Source organism: Zalophus californianus, chromosome 6 (genome assembly GCF_009762305.2).
Source record: "Zalophus californianus isolate mZalCal1 chromosome 6, mZalCal1.pri.v2, whole genome shotgun sequence".
Classification (NCBI taxonomy): domain Eukaryota; kingdom Metazoa; phylum Chordata; class Mammalia; order Carnivora; family Otariidae; genus Zalophus; species Zalophus californianus.
This window is the reverse complement of record NC_045600.1, coordinates 3,230,291-3,248,103: the sequence shown is the minus strand read 5'-3', so window position 1 is coordinate 3,248,103 and position 17,813 is coordinate 3,230,291. Positions and strand designations below refer to the sequence as shown.

The 17,813-nt window shown below is 58.0% G+C and overlaps 2 protein-coding genes across 7 annotated transcripts in view; one reads left to right on the top strand and one right to left on the bottom strand.

Annotated features, from left to right (window-relative positions):
- The window catches only part of WDR20 (WD repeat domain 20), a 61,534-nt gene extending 55,481 nt beyond the window's left edge, over positions 1-6,053 (top strand). For 4 of the 6 annotated variants that reach the window (XM_027570419.2, XM_027570417.2, XM_027570420.2 and 1 more), the window contains one exon: positions 1,088-1,225. In XM_027570419.2, the coding sequence (XP_027426220.1) occupies positions 1,088-1,126 (39 nt within the window). In that variant the 3' untranslated portion in view covers positions 1,127-1,225. Of the gene's footprint in view, positions 1-1,087; positions 1,226-5,999 lie in introns of those variants that run through there. The other 2 variants (XM_035727967.1, XM_035727966.1) reach the window with 1 other exon arrangement.
- Positions 6,054-6,119: 66 nt separating this feature from the next.
- Positions 6,120-17,813, bottom strand: part of MOK (MOK protein kinase) — a 59,599-nt gene continuing 47,905 nt past the window's right edge. Inside the window, 12 exon segments of the mRNA XM_027570424.2 lie at positions 6,120-6,251; positions 7,556-7,639; positions 10,019-10,415; positions 10,750-11,041; positions 11,120-11,149; positions 11,151-11,321; positions 13,244-13,358; positions 13,917-14,001; positions 14,004-14,043; positions 14,046-14,091; positions 15,092-15,193; positions 16,735-16,913. Of these exon segments, the coding sequence (XP_027426225.2) occupies positions 10,333-10,415; positions 10,750-11,041; positions 11,120-11,149; positions 11,151-11,321; positions 13,244-13,358; positions 13,917-14,001; positions 14,004-14,043; positions 14,046-14,091; positions 15,092-15,193; positions 16,735-16,913 (1,143 nt within the window). The 3' untranslated portion in view covers positions 6,120-6,251; positions 7,556-7,639; positions 10,019-10,332.

The following is a 17,813-nucleotide window of genomic DNA, read 5'->3' as shown; positions in this document are numbered from 1 at the left end:
TCAAGTGTTGAGTTGGCACGGAAGTTGGTGAAGCTGCTTTATCAGACATCTTCACTCGTGTACAGGGCTCTCCTCACCTCCGGCCTCGGCAGGGAGGTGTTTGGGTTTTTTGTTGGGGAAGCTCAAGTGTGAGGGGAAAGGTCACTGGGTCAGGGAGGGCTGGAGAAGGAAGCCTTTGGGAAACCCAGATGCCGCATTCATGTACCGGACTGTCCAAGGAAGACCTAGAAGCAGAGTCCGACTGGCTTTTCTGGGAGAGACACAGGGAGCACAGCATCCCTTCTGTGCCCAAGGGCTCAGCCAATGTCACCCGGCCAGTGGCCCCTGACTGACTTCCCAGCACTGCTGGGGGTGTCCACTGTTGGGCTTTCCTTCCACGAGGGGACCCCTGCACGTGTGTTGTGGGCCTGATAAGTAACCAGGTGGTGTCAGCCATCCTGGGAACCCAGCAGGGCCCAGCGGCCAGGCCCTCCTTGTCCAGCTCGCCTGTCACCGTGGGCTGCTGGGGACCGTCATCTGTTCAGGTCACCGAGGGGCTCAGCTCCGTGACCCCAGGGATGGCCCGCGAGAGCAGAGAGCGGAGTCCGGGGCTCACACTGCAAAGCACTTGTGCTCAGAGCCCAAGTTCAAAGCTGTGTGAAAATGCCCCTCCCCCACAGAGAGTACAGTCCCCCTGGTATTAACTCTGATTCGTTGCTGCACCTGTTAGATGACTTCGTGTTGTGCTCACACTGCTGTCTCTCAATTTCAAAGTGTAAAAGGAAAAATTTCCTGCATCTTTTTATTTCTGTATACCTAAGTTTATTAGAGACTGCTATGTTAGGTGACCTTGTATAAAATTGTATGATCATTTACCTTTAACGAAAATCAAAAGTAAAATATGTATTTCCTTTTTTATATTTTCGTCTAATTTCTTGAATAAATTTGATAAAGAGCCTTCCTAACATGAAATGTTGATAAATTAAGTTCTTATAACTGTTACAATAATTAGTGAAGCTTTAATACCAGTATTGTTAATTTATCACTTTAAGAAAATCATGTTTTGGTTTACTGTTGGTTTTTGGCTGTTCTCTTGTCACTGTCACAGCTCGAGACTCGCACACTGGCCGTGTGTACGCGGACGTGAAATAAACACGAGCGAATGAACTGTGCATGTAGACAGTTTGCGGTAGTCAGTTTCCCAGCTGGGCTTCACAAACGTCTCAGCCGAAAAAGAAAACTTCTGAATGCTGTAAAATTACGTCCTCTTCAGCCACCCAGCCAGCCGCTGCGGGTGCGGGGAAGCCGGCAGGCCTCCGTGGGCGCTCTCTTCCTGCGGGGGGTTCCTCGCCTTCCTCTTGGCCCTGCGCGGCGTGCTGGGCCGTGCTGGAAGCTTCGTCGCCGCCTGGAGGTCCCGCGGTCCTGCCCGCTGCAGAAGGGGCGGTGAGGGAAGGCCCGCCGAGGGTGGGAGGAGCTGGCCGCCATCCCGTCCTGCTGTTGAGCGTCCTCTCACTCTCTGCAGCACCCTGACGTCTGCGACCCTGAGTACCCCAGGGCCAGGACCACAGCCTAGACCTGCAAGGTCCCCGGACGCCGAGAGGCAGGACCGAGCCCTGGTCAGGCCTGGGTGCTCCTACGTGACGGGAGACCTGCGGGCCTGCAGCGAGGGGCTGGCGGGGCCCCAGGAAGCTCCTCCAGGGGCTGGACCCCAGCACCTTCCTGACCGGGCCAGCCTCGCAAGCCTCCGGGACGAAGTGTGTGCACTTGGCCTCTGACGCTGTGCTGCCGAAGCAGAAGAGAGCGGCTCTGGCTCCGGCCTCACAGGGGCCTCCCTGCATCTGCCGCCGCAGGAACAGGGGTGTTTTCCTGAGCATGGAGTAGATTGTGAGCCCGCAACACTACTGGGTGGACAGCAAGTTTAAAAAGACACAACATTGTAATCTTTTAAAAATAGTTTGTGCCTTGAAAATATACTCTAGGTCCGTCTCCGTGTGTGGCTGCCTTTGAAAGAAACACTTGCGTGTGGACCAGCGGGCCCTGAAAGGGACGGAGCCTCTGGAGGCGCTCAGTCCCGTCCCCTCCTCCAGTGTTGGTGGCCTCCAAACCAGCCTCTCGCGTTGGGTGGGGACCTTCTGGAAGCGACTCCAGCCAGAGAGGCTTTAGGGAGACACGAGAGGGTCCCCCGGGGGTGAGAGGCTGTGCTTTGCCTCCAGGCACCGTTCTCAGAGCTGCCCCTCCGTGCCGGCACCGAGAAAGCCTTTTCCGCGGATGCCCAACAAGAGCATCATTTTCTCCGGGGGACTTCTCTCGCTAGAGGCCAGGCTGAGGGGCCTCTCTGGGGAAGTGTGTCACCTTCGGTGTAACCTGTCAGGCAGGTGGAGGCTGCCACAGGGACACGGTCCACTGTCCTGCAGGAGCCAAGGCCCCAGACCCAAAGTGAGCAGTGGGTCTGGGGCAGGTGGGGAGCCGAGGCCCTGCTCCGCCCATCTCCCACGCCTGGCTCGGGTGCTCTGGGCCCCCAGACCCCCCAGGCATTCTGTGTTGCTGCAGGCAGCGGTCTGGGTCACGCGAGCCACGGTGAGGCCCTGGCGGCGGGGGGGGGCGGGGGGGGGGCGGGAAAGCACATCCACGGCGGGAAGCTCCTGGAGGAAGGTAGCCTGGTGACATCTCACCGTCTCCGGGCCATCTCTAAAGGGACATCACTTTACAAGTGATATTTGCCTCTTAGTCTCTGCGTGACCAAGACCTGGAGTATTTCAGCACTTACTTTTCAAAATGAAATCTCTAGCAGGAAGAAAATGGCCACTCTGGTGAGAACAGAACAGCTTATTAAATATTAGATTCCGGAATCGTCCCTCGTCCGGTAATAGCTCCCCCGCCCCAACCCGGGGGCCTAATAGGCTATTAGGCGGATGCCCAGAGTCTCGGCCGGGTTGGTGTTTGCGCAGTTCTTCATCACCAGCTGTCGGGTGTCTGGCGGGCCACCAGCAGTCCCCACACCGCTGAGGACAAGTGGCCTCCACGAGGTCGGCGGCGTGCAGGCCGGGCGGGCCCGACTCCATCCGCCCGGGCCTGTTCTTTGCTCTTCCTGCCCCTGAAGAGTCACCACGGAGGACACAAACGCAGGCCCGCCTCCGGAGCAGGCAGGCCCGGCCGTCGCAGGGCTTCCTCGCGACCGCGGTCTCCAGTCTTTGATGGGGGCCTGCGTGTGCTGCCCGTCTTTCTCTGTCCCCTGGTAACCTTTAAACGAAAGCACAGCTTATAGAAATAAGGTGACTTTGAGTCTTTGAACGGCCACATTTCCCGCGATGCCTCCACGGTCCCCATCACAGCAAAGCCAATTCCACCTCCAGGAAGGGAACCGGGGGGTCGACGTCCCCCTGACCGTGCCCGGCCAGACGGGGCCCTCCTCCCCCACCGCTGGCCCGCAAAGGCCTCACGGGCGGGGCGGCTTGTGTCCGACGCTCCCTCGCGCCCTCCTAGGAACGTCCCAGACCCTCACCTGCGCCCCGGAGGCACCTACACCCTGGGGTGCATGCCCCTGCGGGGCCCCCTCTGCTTGGTGCCCGCCATTGGGTGTGCTTCCGCCGCTCTGTCCCTTGTCCCTTTGCTCTCCACCGAGCCCTCGGACTTTCCCCCATGGCAGGCTGGCATCCCAGGCCCCTTCCCAGCTCGGTGCCCGAGGGGCGGCACCCGGGTGTGGATCCCAGGTGAGCGCTGCTGCACAGCGTCCGTGAGAAATTGTTCGCCACGGGTGACGTCAGAAGGGCTAACCCCATTACCCAGACCCTGCGGTTCCCTGGGCATCTGGCAGTTGAGGGTTTATGGGAGCGTGGACGGCAGAAGCTGGGAGGGAGGGTGGGTTTGCGGTGGCCGCTTGCTTAGATGACCTTCGTGATCCCTTGAACCCGGGCCTCCCGTGGAGGGTAGGACAGCAGGGGGGTTGTTCTTGGGGAGGGGGCGGCGGAGGCTTCAGCCAACGGAAGCTGGAGGAGAGCGGCCTCCCCCCCGAGCCCCCGAGGATGGGATGGCATTTCAGGGTGCCCCCGCTGCCCCTTCTGAGCCTCAGCACCCACCCTCCGCCAGCCGCCGGAGAGGGGCCAGGGCAGGGAAGGGCTGCGCGGCCGCGGAGCGCTGCAACGGGGGCCGCCCCGAGTGCCGATGTGCTACACGGCATTCCCAAGGCTTCAAGGCTTCGTACGGAAAAATGACGAAAAATACATCATTAGTAATTTGTATACTCATTACCTGTTAAAATGGTAATATGGGGTATATTGGGTTAAGTATATTAGAACTAATTTCACCTTTTAATTGTTAAATGTGCTCCTAGAATTTTAAATTTCACGTGTGGCTTGCCTTGTCCTCGTGTTGGACAAGGCTGGTCTGGGGTGGGGGTGGGGGTGCCTTTCTCAGTGTGTCCTGAGTCCTTAAATAACCTTGGGTGCCTCCAGTCACCGTCCTCTGGACACAGGGCTGGGGCTCTGTCCCCAGGCTGGATCACCGCGCGCTGCCCCTTTAGCAGGAGGGGGAGAAAAGGGACCTCTTGGTGTTGGAGACTTGGCACTGTTCCTGGACATCCCGTAGCTCCTGGAAACCACTTGATTGCGGAGGCAGAACATTCTTGTGATAAAGGCTTCTTCACTGCGGACTGTCGCCACGGAAGCGGGGTCCGGCCTTGGCCTCCCTGCAGCTCGGTGGAGGCCGTGAGGAGGGACGGGTCCCCTCCGTTGGTGGGCGGCCGCTTCCCTGCAGGGAGGCAGGGGGCCCAGGGTCGGTCGGCAGCCCCTCCAGCCGTCTAGCTGCCTGGCGGCCGTGCGGCCCCCCGAGGGGTGTGCGTGGGAAGCACGGGGGGCGCTCCGCCGAGGACGCCGGCGCGGGTTGTGCTCCTGGATCCCAGGGGAAGGGCTCCTGTAGATTCCGAGCAGGGCTCCGTGTGACGCTCCCTTTGCTCCTGGCTTCCTGATCGGGTCCAGGTGAACAGGCGTCAGTTGTGAGAAAACGAGGTAGAAGGCGTCGCGGTGGGACGTCGCGTTTCCCAGCCCCCGCCCCCGGGGTGCGCGGTGGCGCCCGGTCGCCGTCTGCACCCGCACAGGCCCGGGCTGTGCCAACACAGCGGCGTTCGCTTCGAGTTCAAGGCCTGTCCCGTGGCAACAACGAACCAACTGAAGCGTTTTCTAGGACAGCTTAAGTTTGTGTTCACAGAACTGAAAATCTAGCTTCAGTGTCACACTCTTGTTACCTTAAAATCCTTAATAAACGAACGCCAAACTGTGATGAGACTGTGCATCCCAGTGAGTGTGGAGAAATGCAGATGCTCTTCGCTATGCCCGGGGCTAGCTGGCAGGGGGGTCCCAGCTCGGGCCTCCCGCCTCTCAGTGGGGGCCACCCCCATGGCACACATGGCCCCTCCGGTGCCCTGTCCTCAGATCCGACAGCCCAGGGCCCAGATCCTTCTTTGTCTTCCCGCTGAGCCCCATACTCGATGCCGAAGCCTGAGGGGCGCCACCATCACACCCCAGCCGGAGAAAGCGAGAGCACCCCGTCCCCCCAGGAGGAAGGCACCCTTAGAAAGCGCTGGCCCCCGTCTGTCGTGGCCGACCCGCTGAGGGGACGGGGCGTGAGGTCAGAGGGCAGCGCTGCAGGAGCCGGGGGGGAGGGGGGGCCTCCCCTGGGGGCCTCGCCGTGCTCCGGAGCGGCGGCGGCCTCTGGGCAAGGTGGCGACCGGGCTCACGGTGTCCCAAGGAGCCCAGGCCCCGAGAGGCCGCCCGCTGCTCTCCAGGCCAGCCGTGCCCACTGTCGGACGCCCGGGCCGGGGCCGGCTTCCGTGCTTCCTGATCAGCTGGGAATGTCACACGGTGGCGTGGGTAAGAATTAAGTCGATGAAAAATGGAGGATTTGTTCCAACAGTGGCTAACAACCCGACAGAAATCCGTGGTCGTGTGACCTCTGGCAAAGGAGGAGTGTGCCTTTCTTGGCCGCCCCGTGTTTTGCTGGATTAATGTAAACTGCTTTGTTTGCAGGGTTTATTGTCATCCCAAAACCAGGCCAGCTCTCCGGGTGGAACTGTAGTGTAGTGGCCCGCCCCTGCTCGAGAACCTTCGCCCCGACGACCCGGCCCCGAGGCAGCGACGGACGGAGACAGGAGCTCGGACCCTCGCAGAGGCAGCTGTCACCCGGAGTCGCGTGCGAGGACCCACGGGGCCCGCTCGAGAGGGCGCGCTCTGCCATTCACCCAAAGAGGCGGTTCCCGTTTTTAAATCCTTCTTTTGGGGCTGCAAGTAAAAAATAAGAAAGGGGATTTTCTTGCTTTTTACTCAGAAGTTCAGTGTAATTAAAATCTCATATATATCTATATAACCTATACATATATATATAGTGTAAAATAAAATATTTCTTGGACAAGAAGTCCCCTTAAACTCAACTGTTACAAACAGTACTTCACTCTGTTTTTGCACTGTTTTTATACGTAGGTGGTCAGAGACAACCTGGGATGCACTCGTGAAGAAAGTTGTTGCTTTCTGACTTAAATCTGTCATTCAGGAGGATGGATGCTGCAATCATAGATTTTTACAAATTGTTTGCACTTAAAATAGTTTAATGCTATTAGGGAATTACTTTAAATATGGGTCTCACAGACTCGCGGCCCTCCAGGGTGTTGAAGATGCTCTTTTTAATCTTAACATTTATTTTAATACTGTTGTTTCCAAAGCAGTCAGCTCTGTATTATATGTATAAATGATGTGATTGTGCTACTGGGGGACATGGTTACTTCACCAGTAATTTCCATCTTTTATGAGTGACATTTCTAATTCATGAAAGAATTAATATTAAAACTATCTTGACCATTGGTTTAGCTTCTGTTAAGTTGACTCAATTTTTAATGTGACTTTTTGTTCAATTAAAGTTTAGTATAAAATGGGATGCGTCCTTTTTCCACCCCGTTCCTGGAAGCCCGAGAGCGGGGCTCATCTGGAGAGTTCTGTGGCTCTCCGGCCCCTCCTTCCGGCTCCCGGCTCCCGGCTTTAAGTCGCTGTCGTCGCTGAAAGCCCGCGACCACACGTGCATCGCGGCGTCCGGGGAGGCCGGCGTGTTCTGTTGGCCGCGGGGACCATCGGGGATGGGTGTCGGGTCGAGACCAGCTCGGGGGCAGCTGCGAGCACAGTGCCGCCCGCACCCGAGCAGAAGGCCGTCACTTTTACCGACGTCCGCAGCTGCACCCTTGGGAAGCATTTTTATCTGGTGTGACCAAACCACGAAGCGTCCAAGCGAACACGTTAAGTCGGGGCACGTCCCACGACCGAGGCAGGAAACCGAGCGCACGCCCTCCGAGAGCTGCGCGGAGGCCCTGGGTCCCCGGGACAGGCGCTCCGCGGTGGTGAAGGCCACGACATAGACGCCTGTTGTTCTAGCGACAGAATTTATCAATCGTATACATTCACAATGACCTGCGTATTAAAACCGCACATTCTGGATGGTCTCTCTGTCATGGGCACCAAAGCACCGGCTTCTAGGCGTGTCGGTGACGCACAAAACCCCGCCCATGCAGGTCCAGGGACACACAAGGTGGCCCACATACCGGGGCAGGTCAGCAGAGGCCGCCTTTGAAAACGGAGTCCAGCGTTCGTCTTGTGACCCTCCGGGGCAGGGCGGGCTCCTTTTTCTATGAAGGGACAGGTGGAAATCTGGTTGGCACGAGGACAGCGGTCACGTGGGTTAAAATTCAAGCTCGGTTTGGTCAGACGCCCCGGCTGTGCTCCCCCCACGTCCACATCCTCAGGGTGGGCGGTCCTGGCTCTGCGCCCCCTTTGCTCAGGCTCTGGAGCAAAGCTGTCAGGTGGGCCCCGATTTGCTGTCGTCGCGTCTGTACTAGGAACAAATCTATGGCTCTTGTAGCAAGTAGGCCAAGGTGGCTTCCAAAATCAGACTGCCTTGTAACTGCCCCCCGCGCCCCCACGGGCGTGCAGCCCCCGGCAGGCCCCAGGCAGACGGCAGCCGGGCCACCCTCGAAGCCAGGGAGGGCACAGCACGACTTGCAAGTGCTCTTACGTGCTGCCTTGAGCTTCCGTCCTTATTTGGGGCTGGTGAAGGCGAGCTGCGCGCCCGTGGGGACAGGTCTAAGGGAAGCTGGGAGGAGGCCGATGCTCCAGGGCGAGTCAGCGAGCTTGGTGGCTGCCACGTGGCGGCCAGAGGAACACGGCAGGCCTGGGAGCGGCCTCCGCGCAGGGAGGCAGGGGGCAGGGAGCCGCAGTGCCCAGGCCACTTGGGGGGCGTCCCCGCTGCCGTTTCTGCTCCACAAGCAAGTTCACACGCTAAGGTGCTGTCAGCAGTGGGACCCTTGGACCAGTGCACCAGGCCACCCCTCTGCCCCGGGAGCAGCTCGCGCCTCCTTGCCTCGCGCCCTCTCGGGCTGAGAGCAGGAGGCCCGGTGGGTGAGGAGCGGAGGCTGGGGCACCGGCAGGTGCTCAGTAAACACTGTGCAATGAGCAGACTTGACAGGGTCGGGGGGAGCATGACTTTGACCCCACTTCCCTTCTGGAGCTTTGTCGCTCGGGAATAGCCTTGCCTGCAGAGGCTCAACTGGCCTTCAGGTCGCCTTCCCCACCTTTCCAGTCTGGAGTGAGCGGACACCCACCAGGGCTCTGGCAGCAGGCGGAGGCAGCCTCCCAGCACAGGGCCTAGAGGCCAGACACAGCCGGAGCCATTCAGCTGCCCGGGGACTGGCTCCCGTGCTGAGAGCAGGTGGGGGGCTGCAGGGACGGCAAGCGTGGCCAGACTACCACCCTGCTCCTCCATGGAGGCTGGTGCGCAGGGCTGGACCAGCTGTGCCCGCCGTGGGGCCTGGTGTGGCCGGGCTCTGGGCTCCGGGCTGACGGTTCGCAGCACTTGTATTCCAGAGACCAACGTGAAGCCAACAGAGCTTCATCTGGTGGACAGGTCACACCACCCCCCAAGGGCCTGGCCTGCCCCAGAGAGGCCCTCCATGGGAAGGGACAAGTCGGCTTTCTCAGAAGGTATGCAGGAGAACTTTAAAAGATTTTCCCTTCAAATGTTATACACTTAAAGGGGTAACAGTTTTCCTAAATACACAAATTCTTGTCAGTCCTTAAATGTGTCCTTAGGGCCCGTCCTCGAAGACAGGAGCATGCCCCCCTGAGCCGCTGCCCCTCAGGGGCCTGGTTCTCCGGCAGCCTCCCCTGCCTGGGGTCAGAGTGCGGGCGCACTGGCCGTGCAGGGCCCTCTTCAATCCCAGGAGCCCGCTCCCGTCGCCTCTGGCCGCCGGTCTCCCTGGCCTTCCCGCTGCTGAGCCCCAGCACCACCTGGCTCTGGCCTCCTCCCTGCCTCAGCTCCCAGGGGACCCGGAACTCCCAGATCCTCCTCGGAGGCAGAGTGGCGCCCTGCTTGTCCCCCCAGTGCCCCCCCTGCCACAACAGGGTGTTAAATGGGTTCAAAGGAAGCTCTTTCCAGCCCCTCCTCATGTGCACCCAGCTCTGAACATCCCCGAAGCCTTGTTTCTTGTCTTGAATCTGCCCCTCTTGGGCTCCTCGGCCCCCATGTGGCCCACGCCCATGCTGCCTCGCACTCAGCCACACCCCGCCCCTGTAAATGCTGGCTCCCGCCTGCCCTTCCCGAGGCTGCTGTATCCACCCCACAGCTGAGCCGGGCTGGGACTCCTGGTTCTGCTTCACCGCCTGGCAGGTGGGTCAGAGGTGGTGGCCACTGGAGAGCGTGTGGAAGAATGTCACAGATTTGTCTTAAAAGAGGGAACATTTCCCTGATGCCGAGTGATGTTGGGGAACAAGAAGGGGCGCCTGGGTGGCTCAGTTGTGAAGCATCTGCCTTTGGCTCAGGTCATGATCCCGGGATCCTGGGATCGAGCCCCCACATGGGGCTCCCTGCTCTGTGGGGTGGGGAGCCTGCATCTACCTCTGCCTGCAGCGCCCCCTGCTTGTGCTCACACTCTCTCACTGTCTCTCTCTATCTCTCTGTCAAATAAATAAAATCTTAAAAAAAAGGAGGGAACAAGAAGACAAATACTAACCTGGGAAATTTGCTTTTTCTTAATGTTGTAAGTTTGTGAAGGCGAGGACAAGAAGGGGTCATTACGCTACATCCCAAGACAAAAACGGGCTCAGGAGGGTCTGGCATCTGCCCAGCGGGAGGGCCAAAAGCGCCGTCAGGAAGCAGCATCTCTACTCACAGGCGAAGCTGGGCCTCCGGAGCTAAGGCGAGGTGGCCGGCGGCCACGGGGAAGCCTGGCGCTCTGACGTGCCTCACACTTGGCAGCCTCGTCCGGCTGCAGCTCCCCAGGGTACCGAGGCCACAGAGCACCCTGGCCGAGCCTCTGTTTAGTTCTTACTGGCTTTTCACGTGCCACAAAATTAAGCTGTACCAAAGACTTCCCAACAAAATAAATTCCCCAAATATGCTCACAAGACCTAAAATAAAGAAATGCATGTCAGGACACACGTTTAACTCAGAAAATATTAAAATATTGTACTGACAGCTTATTCTTTAATAAAACTCCAACAGCATAATCTGTAAACTGTGACGTGCCACACAGTATCAGTGACGTACCGAAGAAGGCACGACACGCAGAGCCCGTGCTGAAACCAAGCCTAAATAATACAGTATATAAATTCTGATTTCTGTTTTGACTCAGATAAAAAGATTACAAAATATTTTCTGCCCCAAATTCCTAGGTTACAAAAATGAAACAAAAGCCCAGAATGGGGTGGTTTTACAAATGTATTCGACTGGAACATACAGGACCTGTGCTCTCAGGATGCCAGGCGCTGCAGGCTGGGGGCTCCAGGCCAGGTGGGCGCTGGCTGGCCTGCGGGGCAGTGGTCTCGGGGCTCTGCGAGGGGGACACGCCAGGCCTCTCCCAGAGCCCTCCATCCGAGGCTCGGTGGCGATCCGCAGGGCCCGGCCTGGCCGCGCCTGGTCTCGTGCTCCCGGCAGGGGAGCCGGCGTGCGCGGCTCGGTAGCCTCCGCCCTTCCTTTCGATCGTGGGCAGGGGACACTGCTTCAGGCTGGGCTTACTGTCCTTCTGCGCATCCGTCTGTTAAAGGGAAGAGCAGACGCTCAGCGGGGCCGGGCCGAGAGCTATGGGCTACAGGGAGCTAGCGCGACGGGCTACCTTCTGGTTGGCGCCAACACACTTGGGGGGGCCTCAGCACCGGCGCTTTCCTGTCGGCCCCCGGGCCGAACACGGAGTGCAGTGCGGGGCTGGAGTACAAGGGCAGTTTGGTCACTCCCGAAAGCTTCAGTCTGGGCAGTTCCATTAGGTAGGCCGGTCCTGGTCTCTTGGGATGGTCCTCCTCTGGCTTTAGGGACTGTTTCTTGAAACAAAACACAGGTCGGGTGAACGTACAATGATGTCCCCTTTATGGAAATTAGGAAAAACACAAGAGGCTCTTTTGCATGACTTTCGCCTAATGGAACTTGACCAAGAGGTGTGATCGTACGGTGACCAGACGGTATCCCTGCCACCCAGGTGACGTGCTGCTCATCGGAGCATGCCCCCTGGGGGAGGGAGAGCCTCCACACTGGAGTCTGGGGCCTGGTTCTCCCCCACAGGGCAGCCGACTGTAGCCTGACCTGACCTGATGCCCAGGAGGCCACTGACATGGTCACAGCAGCGTTCCACGGGCCACGGCGGTGCTGGTGGCCCTGCTTGAAGTCCAGAGGTTGGCCAGATCCGCCCGCAGTGTTGCTCTAGTGTGGCTGGTGACCTAAGAATTTTTTTTTTTTTTTTAAAGATTTTATTTATTTATTTGAGAGAGAGAGAATGAGAGATAGAGAGCACGAGAGGGAAGAGGGTCAGAGGGAGAAGCAGACTCCCTGCTGAGCAGGGAGCCTGATATGGGACTCGATCCCAGGACCCTGGGATCATGACCTGAGCCGAAGGCAGTTGCTTAACCAACTGAGCCACCCAGGCGCCCGACCTAAGAATTTTTTTACCTTTTTTTTTTTTTTAAAGATTCTGTTTATTTATTTATTTGAGGGGAGAGAGAGAATCTCCAGCAGGCCCCCTGCCGAGCCCGGAGCCCAATGCGGGGCTTGATCCCACGACCCCGAGATCACGATCTGAGCCGAAGCCAAGAGCTAGAAACTCAACTGAGCCACCCAGGCACCCCTGCATTTTCTAACAGTTGAATCACAGTGTCCAAAGTTTTACTGGGACAGAGCCCCACTGTTCATTTACAGATCATCCACGGCACCAGAGAAGAGGGCAGCTGTGACGGGACCTTATGGCCCCAAAGCAGGGAAGGCCTCCCAGGTGGCCCCTCCAGACACGGGGGGACTGTGGTGGGTGCCGGCAGGAGTGACACAGCCAAATGTCTCACTGGAGGGAAGGGCTGAGCAGGGACAGCAGTTGGAAGGCAAAATGAGAGAGGCTCAGGTGACTGGGGAGGAGGGTGTCACCGTTTGGGGCCTAAACAGCTGAAAGGGAGCTGCCTCCATCCTTAAAGGGAAGGCATGGGGAGAAAAGCAGGTTTGGGGGGAGAGACTGGGAGAGTGGGTCTGAACCCCTCCGCCTATTGGCCAAATGGAACCATCAGGCAGGCGGCTGAACACAGCAGTCTGGAATGCTGGAGAGCGGCCTGGCTGCAGATATGTCGGTGACCTCAGCTCCTAGCACGAAGTGACATGCAGCAGATGCTGGGATGAGTGACGGAAGGGCACAGTCACCACACGGTGCGGTGCCAGCCCCCACATGGAGCTGGGAGGGGGCTGAGCAGCGGGGACCACTTGGGGCGCTCAAGGATGAAAAGTCTGCAGAGGGAAGCTGCTGTTCCTAAAGCAAACAGTGTGTGCCCAGGCAAGTGCTCACCTGGGGCCTGCTGAGCGTGTGGGGACCTGTCACCGGCTCGCTGGGTCACCCGGGCCGGTTTAGCTTCTCTGTGCCCCCTGCTAGGGTCAGTCGGAGGGCACAGGGAGGTGACAGCTGCCAAGCACTGTGGGAGGGAACTGGGCCCCTGCGTGTGGGAGGATCCCGCCTGGCCTGGCCTGCGCACACGGGACGCTGCTGTCCCCCCTCAGCGAGGGGGGCAGAAGGGCAGGAACCATCGAGCCAGGCTCCCTGCGTCCTGGCACACAGAGACCTCGGGGGCACAGGGTCAGGCCTCGAAGACCAGCGGGGCCGCCTGGCCTGGTGTGGGGGGGGGGGGGGGGCGTCCTCCTCAGAGACACAGGCTACCTGAGGGCATCCAGTCCCAGCCACAAAGGCCATTCCCAGCTCCCTCCCTTCACTCAGTACCTGCTTTCTGTCCTCCTTTGAAGTGTGCCAACTGTTACTGAGAAGTTCCGATGCCACAGGGTGCTCTGGAAAGAAGGCTTTCCTGAGGCTGGCCAGAGCCTGTTTCTCAGCCGCCCTGAAGGGGAGGAGGAGAGAGGGCGTGCCCCCCCGAGAGAGGGCACAGCACGACTGCACGTCCCTCTCCTCATCCCCAGGCTGGTCTATCCTGTGTGCTCACTGCCTCTTCCTTCCCACGTGAACTGTGGGCACGGGCCTGCCACGGGCCTGCAGCCCCCGCGCCCACCGCCACGCTCGCCCTGGTGGGAGGGCCTCGAGGTGCGGGATGAGACGCCCTCAGGCAGCTCCTGCCATGCGAGGTACCAAGGTGCCCCCAACCCCACAGCGAGCTCTCCTTGCTGTCACTGCTGTGCGCCAGGCCCCTCCTGGAGTCTTAACCACTGGAGCCTCGGCATCAGCCTCCAAACAGCCACTGAGCCCTCCTCGTGCCCTGCCGAGGGCCACTGACCACCTCCTCCTGGGAGGCCACACCAGAAAAGAGTGAGGGGGACATCTCGGGGGCACCCAAGTTCAGGACAGAGCTGTCCCCGGACCCACCCACTCCCACTCGTGCCCCCCCCAGGCCTCAGCGGCAGCACCTGCCGCCCCTCCCCCGCCGAGCCGCACGGGAGCCCACCTCTGCTCTTGGAAGCACGGGTGCTGCAGGGCCTGGCGGGCAGTGGTTCTGTCGTCGGCGTCATAGGCCGCCATTGCGTGCAGGGGGAGAGGCACCGCGAGGACAGGCTGGCTGTCAGTTGAGGTATACTCCTGATCCCTTTTTAAAAGGAAAATCAAAACTCATAGCTCTCGACCTGTATTAAAAGCCCAATGATAGTAAACGATCATGCCATTATTTAGAGCACTTGGCCAGGCATCATCATGATTCTACAGGGCCCTGAACCGATGACAGCTTCTGCTCTAAGAAGGGGTGTGACTGCACAGTCGTCCAAACCCAGAGAATGTACGGCAGCAGGGGGACCCCTCACGTGAACTGCGGACTCGGGGTGACGATGATGTGTCAGGGTGGGCTCATGGATGGGAACCGATGCGCCACCCTGGCGTGGAGGGTCACGGTGGGGGAGGCTGTGCAGGCCCCCCGGTGGCCTATGGGGAATCTCTGTACCTTCCCCTAAGTTTTGCTTTGAACCTGAAACTGCTCTAAAAAATAAGTGGGGCGGGGAGTGTGAAATCTGTTGTGCTATCAATGTAAGGAAACGACTTTTCCCCGAGAGGACTAACAACATGTTCTTACCTGAGAAGAAAGAGATAAAGCTTAAAAGGGGGAAAAGGAAGAATCCATAACAGTTGTCTCTCCTTACTTTCCCAGGGCCCAGGAGCTGCCCACCCGCTGCCCCACGGGGCTCTCCCTCAGAAGCCCCAGCTACCCAGATTCAGCTGCATCTCTGACCAAAACCAAACCCTAACCAGTCGCGGTCTGGGTGTCAGTGTTGCTGGCAACAGCCACACGAATGCCTCACCACGCACAGCCTGTATGTGGGAACCTTCTCCGCCCAAAGGTCTCTCAGTCTGGGGTAAATATTCAGAGGACAAAACCTGACCGCCAGGCCCTCAGCAAGACCATCTGAACTCTTCTGTGCTGCTGGAGGGAGCGCGCCCCTGGCAGGACCCCTGGGGGACCACAGCCCCGAGCAGTTGCCGCGTTGCCTCCCTTCAGCGGCAGCGGGGACCCAAGCAGACGGAGGGCCTGCAAGGGCAGGAGAGGCGCAGCCTGGGCCCCTCGGCTGGCTGCCACCACCAGCCTTGGCAGGGGGCAAGTCCACAACGGGACTCTTGGGCACACATCACACTTACTGTTTGAACTTGGTGAGGGTCTTCTCGGCAGGGGTGCCGATGACGTCGTGGATTTTTGAGATCTGGTCCAGCTCGTTGGCTCTGGGGAAGAGGGGCTGCAGACTGGAAGAACGGGATGGGGCTGTGGTTAGGGCAGGCCACGGCTCTTCCTCCCAACGTCCCCTTCTGCCGGGCGGCTAGCTCACACGGAACCCCAGGACACAATCCCCCGGGTGTGGCCCTCCTTGCCAGCTACGGGCTTTCCGTTCCCCTTCGGCTCGGGACTGTTTCTCCTTTCCCAACAGGGGGTGTCATTCTAAGAGATGGCCACATTCCTCTCTGTACACCCTGATATCTCCGTGGCAAGACACGTCGCCTCCGTAAGTCTCCTGTCACAGGGGAGGTTTTCCAACAAAAATTCAGGGTGGATTGGGTCTGGTTTTGGTGACAAATGAAGTCCAAGAAACGTTTTGGTTTTTGGAACTTTTACGGATTTTGGAATCGTGGATGAAAGATTTTAGGCTTATGTAAATAAATTCAATTCGCATGACAAGCCACAAAGAAGAGTTGAGAACAGCAGCTCCGCACAGGAAAGCATCCATGGCTGCAGGAGACAGGAGGAAAGCCCGGGCAGGCAGGGAGCAGCTCTGACACTCGGTGGGTGGGGGTGGGGGGGGCAGGGTCGCGCGCGCGCGTGTGTGTGTGTGTGTGTGTGTGTGTGTGTGTGGCGGGCCCCCCACAGGCTGCCCTGCACGCTGGTGAGACGCTACCAGCCATCACGTCCTCACGTCCTCCACACTGAAGTCCTTTACCACCCGTAGGGGTTTTAGTGCAGCAGAAAGGACTGTCTGTCGGTACTTGAAGCTCAATGAAAGTGCCACTCGGCTCTCCAAAAATAACAAGCCGATTATCAATAGGTGTGTCCTGAAGGACACGCATGTCCGTATTTATGAAGTGGGCAGCTGAGCTGGTGAGAGCAGACGACCCGAGTCCCCGCCTATGATGCATATCACCCAGATGTTAAATTCACCTGCTTGTCCTTAACTGTCCACTCCAAGCAAGTGAATGCTGGCCCACCCCCTCTGTGTGAAGCTACAAAGGCTGGGGGGTGTGGAGGCCGGGGAGGAGGTTAGAACTTGGGGTTTTCTAGAATCCAGCTGTGCCACAAGGTGATCCATCCTCACACTTTGACCAGAGCATCCCACTTGATGGACTGTCTCTCTTAGGGTAGGTCCCAGGAGCAGGGGCGCTGCTCACATATCCCCACGGCAGGCCCCACAAGGTGGCAATAAGCACGTTTCTACTCTGTCCCTGAACTCACGAATCAATCATTTCACTGACGAAGCCAAAGGGGGAGGCCTGCCGGCCTACGGCCAAGTTATGCCAGTAGGAAAGAAGTAACTGATACTACCCTGTGCTTTGTGACAAGCAAACAAGGAAAAGTACTTGACAAAAAGGAAAATGAAAGCCTGGTACGTTTTCTGTCAAGTTAAACAGTCACATGGGCAAGACGACTGTAAAGTCTGTCTGGTAAAGGAAGGGCCTGGCATGCAGCCACGCGGCAGGCAGGCCGAGCCTCGCCATGCGGCCTGCTTCAGGACATGCGCGCGGAGGCCCGGTGGCACCAGCAGGGTTCTCCCACACAAGGCGGGCCCCAGCTCTACCTGGCGATCTCGTAGAACACGCAGCCAGCGCTCCACAGGTCCATTTTGTAGGTGTAGAAGCCGTCGGTGAGGAGACACTCTGGGGCACGGTACCAGCGGGTAGAAATGTACTCTGTGTAGGGTTACTTGGAATAGACGCTCCGGCAGGATCCGAAGTCCCCTAACTTCAGGACATCCTGCTGCAGGGACAAATGACATCTCATCAAGCAGCTGTTATAATACAGACCACTTCAAACAGTTACACACCAACAGGAAAATTACTAGCATCGAAACTAGCTTATAAAATACAAATTACGGGGCGCCTGGGTGGCTCAGTTGGTTGGGCGACTGCCTTCAGCTCAGGTCATGATCCTGGAGTCCCGGGATCGAGTCCCGCATCGGGCTCCCTGCTCAGCAGGGAGTCTGCTTCTCCCTCTGGCCCTCTTCCCTCTCGTGCTATCTCTCATTCTCTCTCTCTCAAATAAATAAAATCTTTAAAATAAATAAACAAATGAAAAATAAAATACAAATTACTTCATAAGCACCCGCAACTGCCTCTAACAGATAACAAAGTGGTGTTTCTATTCAGTGGGATACGTTTACAAATATTCTGGCTATGTTTTACAAATATTTCCAAATGCCTACAGGTTTTGGAAAATTTTAAGTCACAGCATGAGTCCACAAATGAATTAAACACCATAGTGTTTCGTTTGTCTCTAACTTCCCAGCAGTCCAGCTCTGCTGGCAACTTTGTTCTACACTATGGGGGGGGCGGGCAGTTCTCTGGAGCCATGGGTTCTTTGGAGCAAGTCAGACAGACCAGGGAGACACGTTTCAGGATACCTCTTCAATTTTGTTTATCCCTCACATTCAGGTAATAACATACAGGCTGTCAATAAATTTGGAGCCTCTGGTACCTACCCCTACAGCAAACCTTCAACACAGCACGTTTCCTAGCCAGGTTATCAAGAAACTTCATTCCAACAGCCTTTCACCTGATCCCATTACCCAGTGCATCATGTCAGACCTCCAACAAAATTGTACGTTGTGTTAAAAGGCAAGAAAAACAGTCTGAGAGACAAAGCAAGCATCAGAACCAG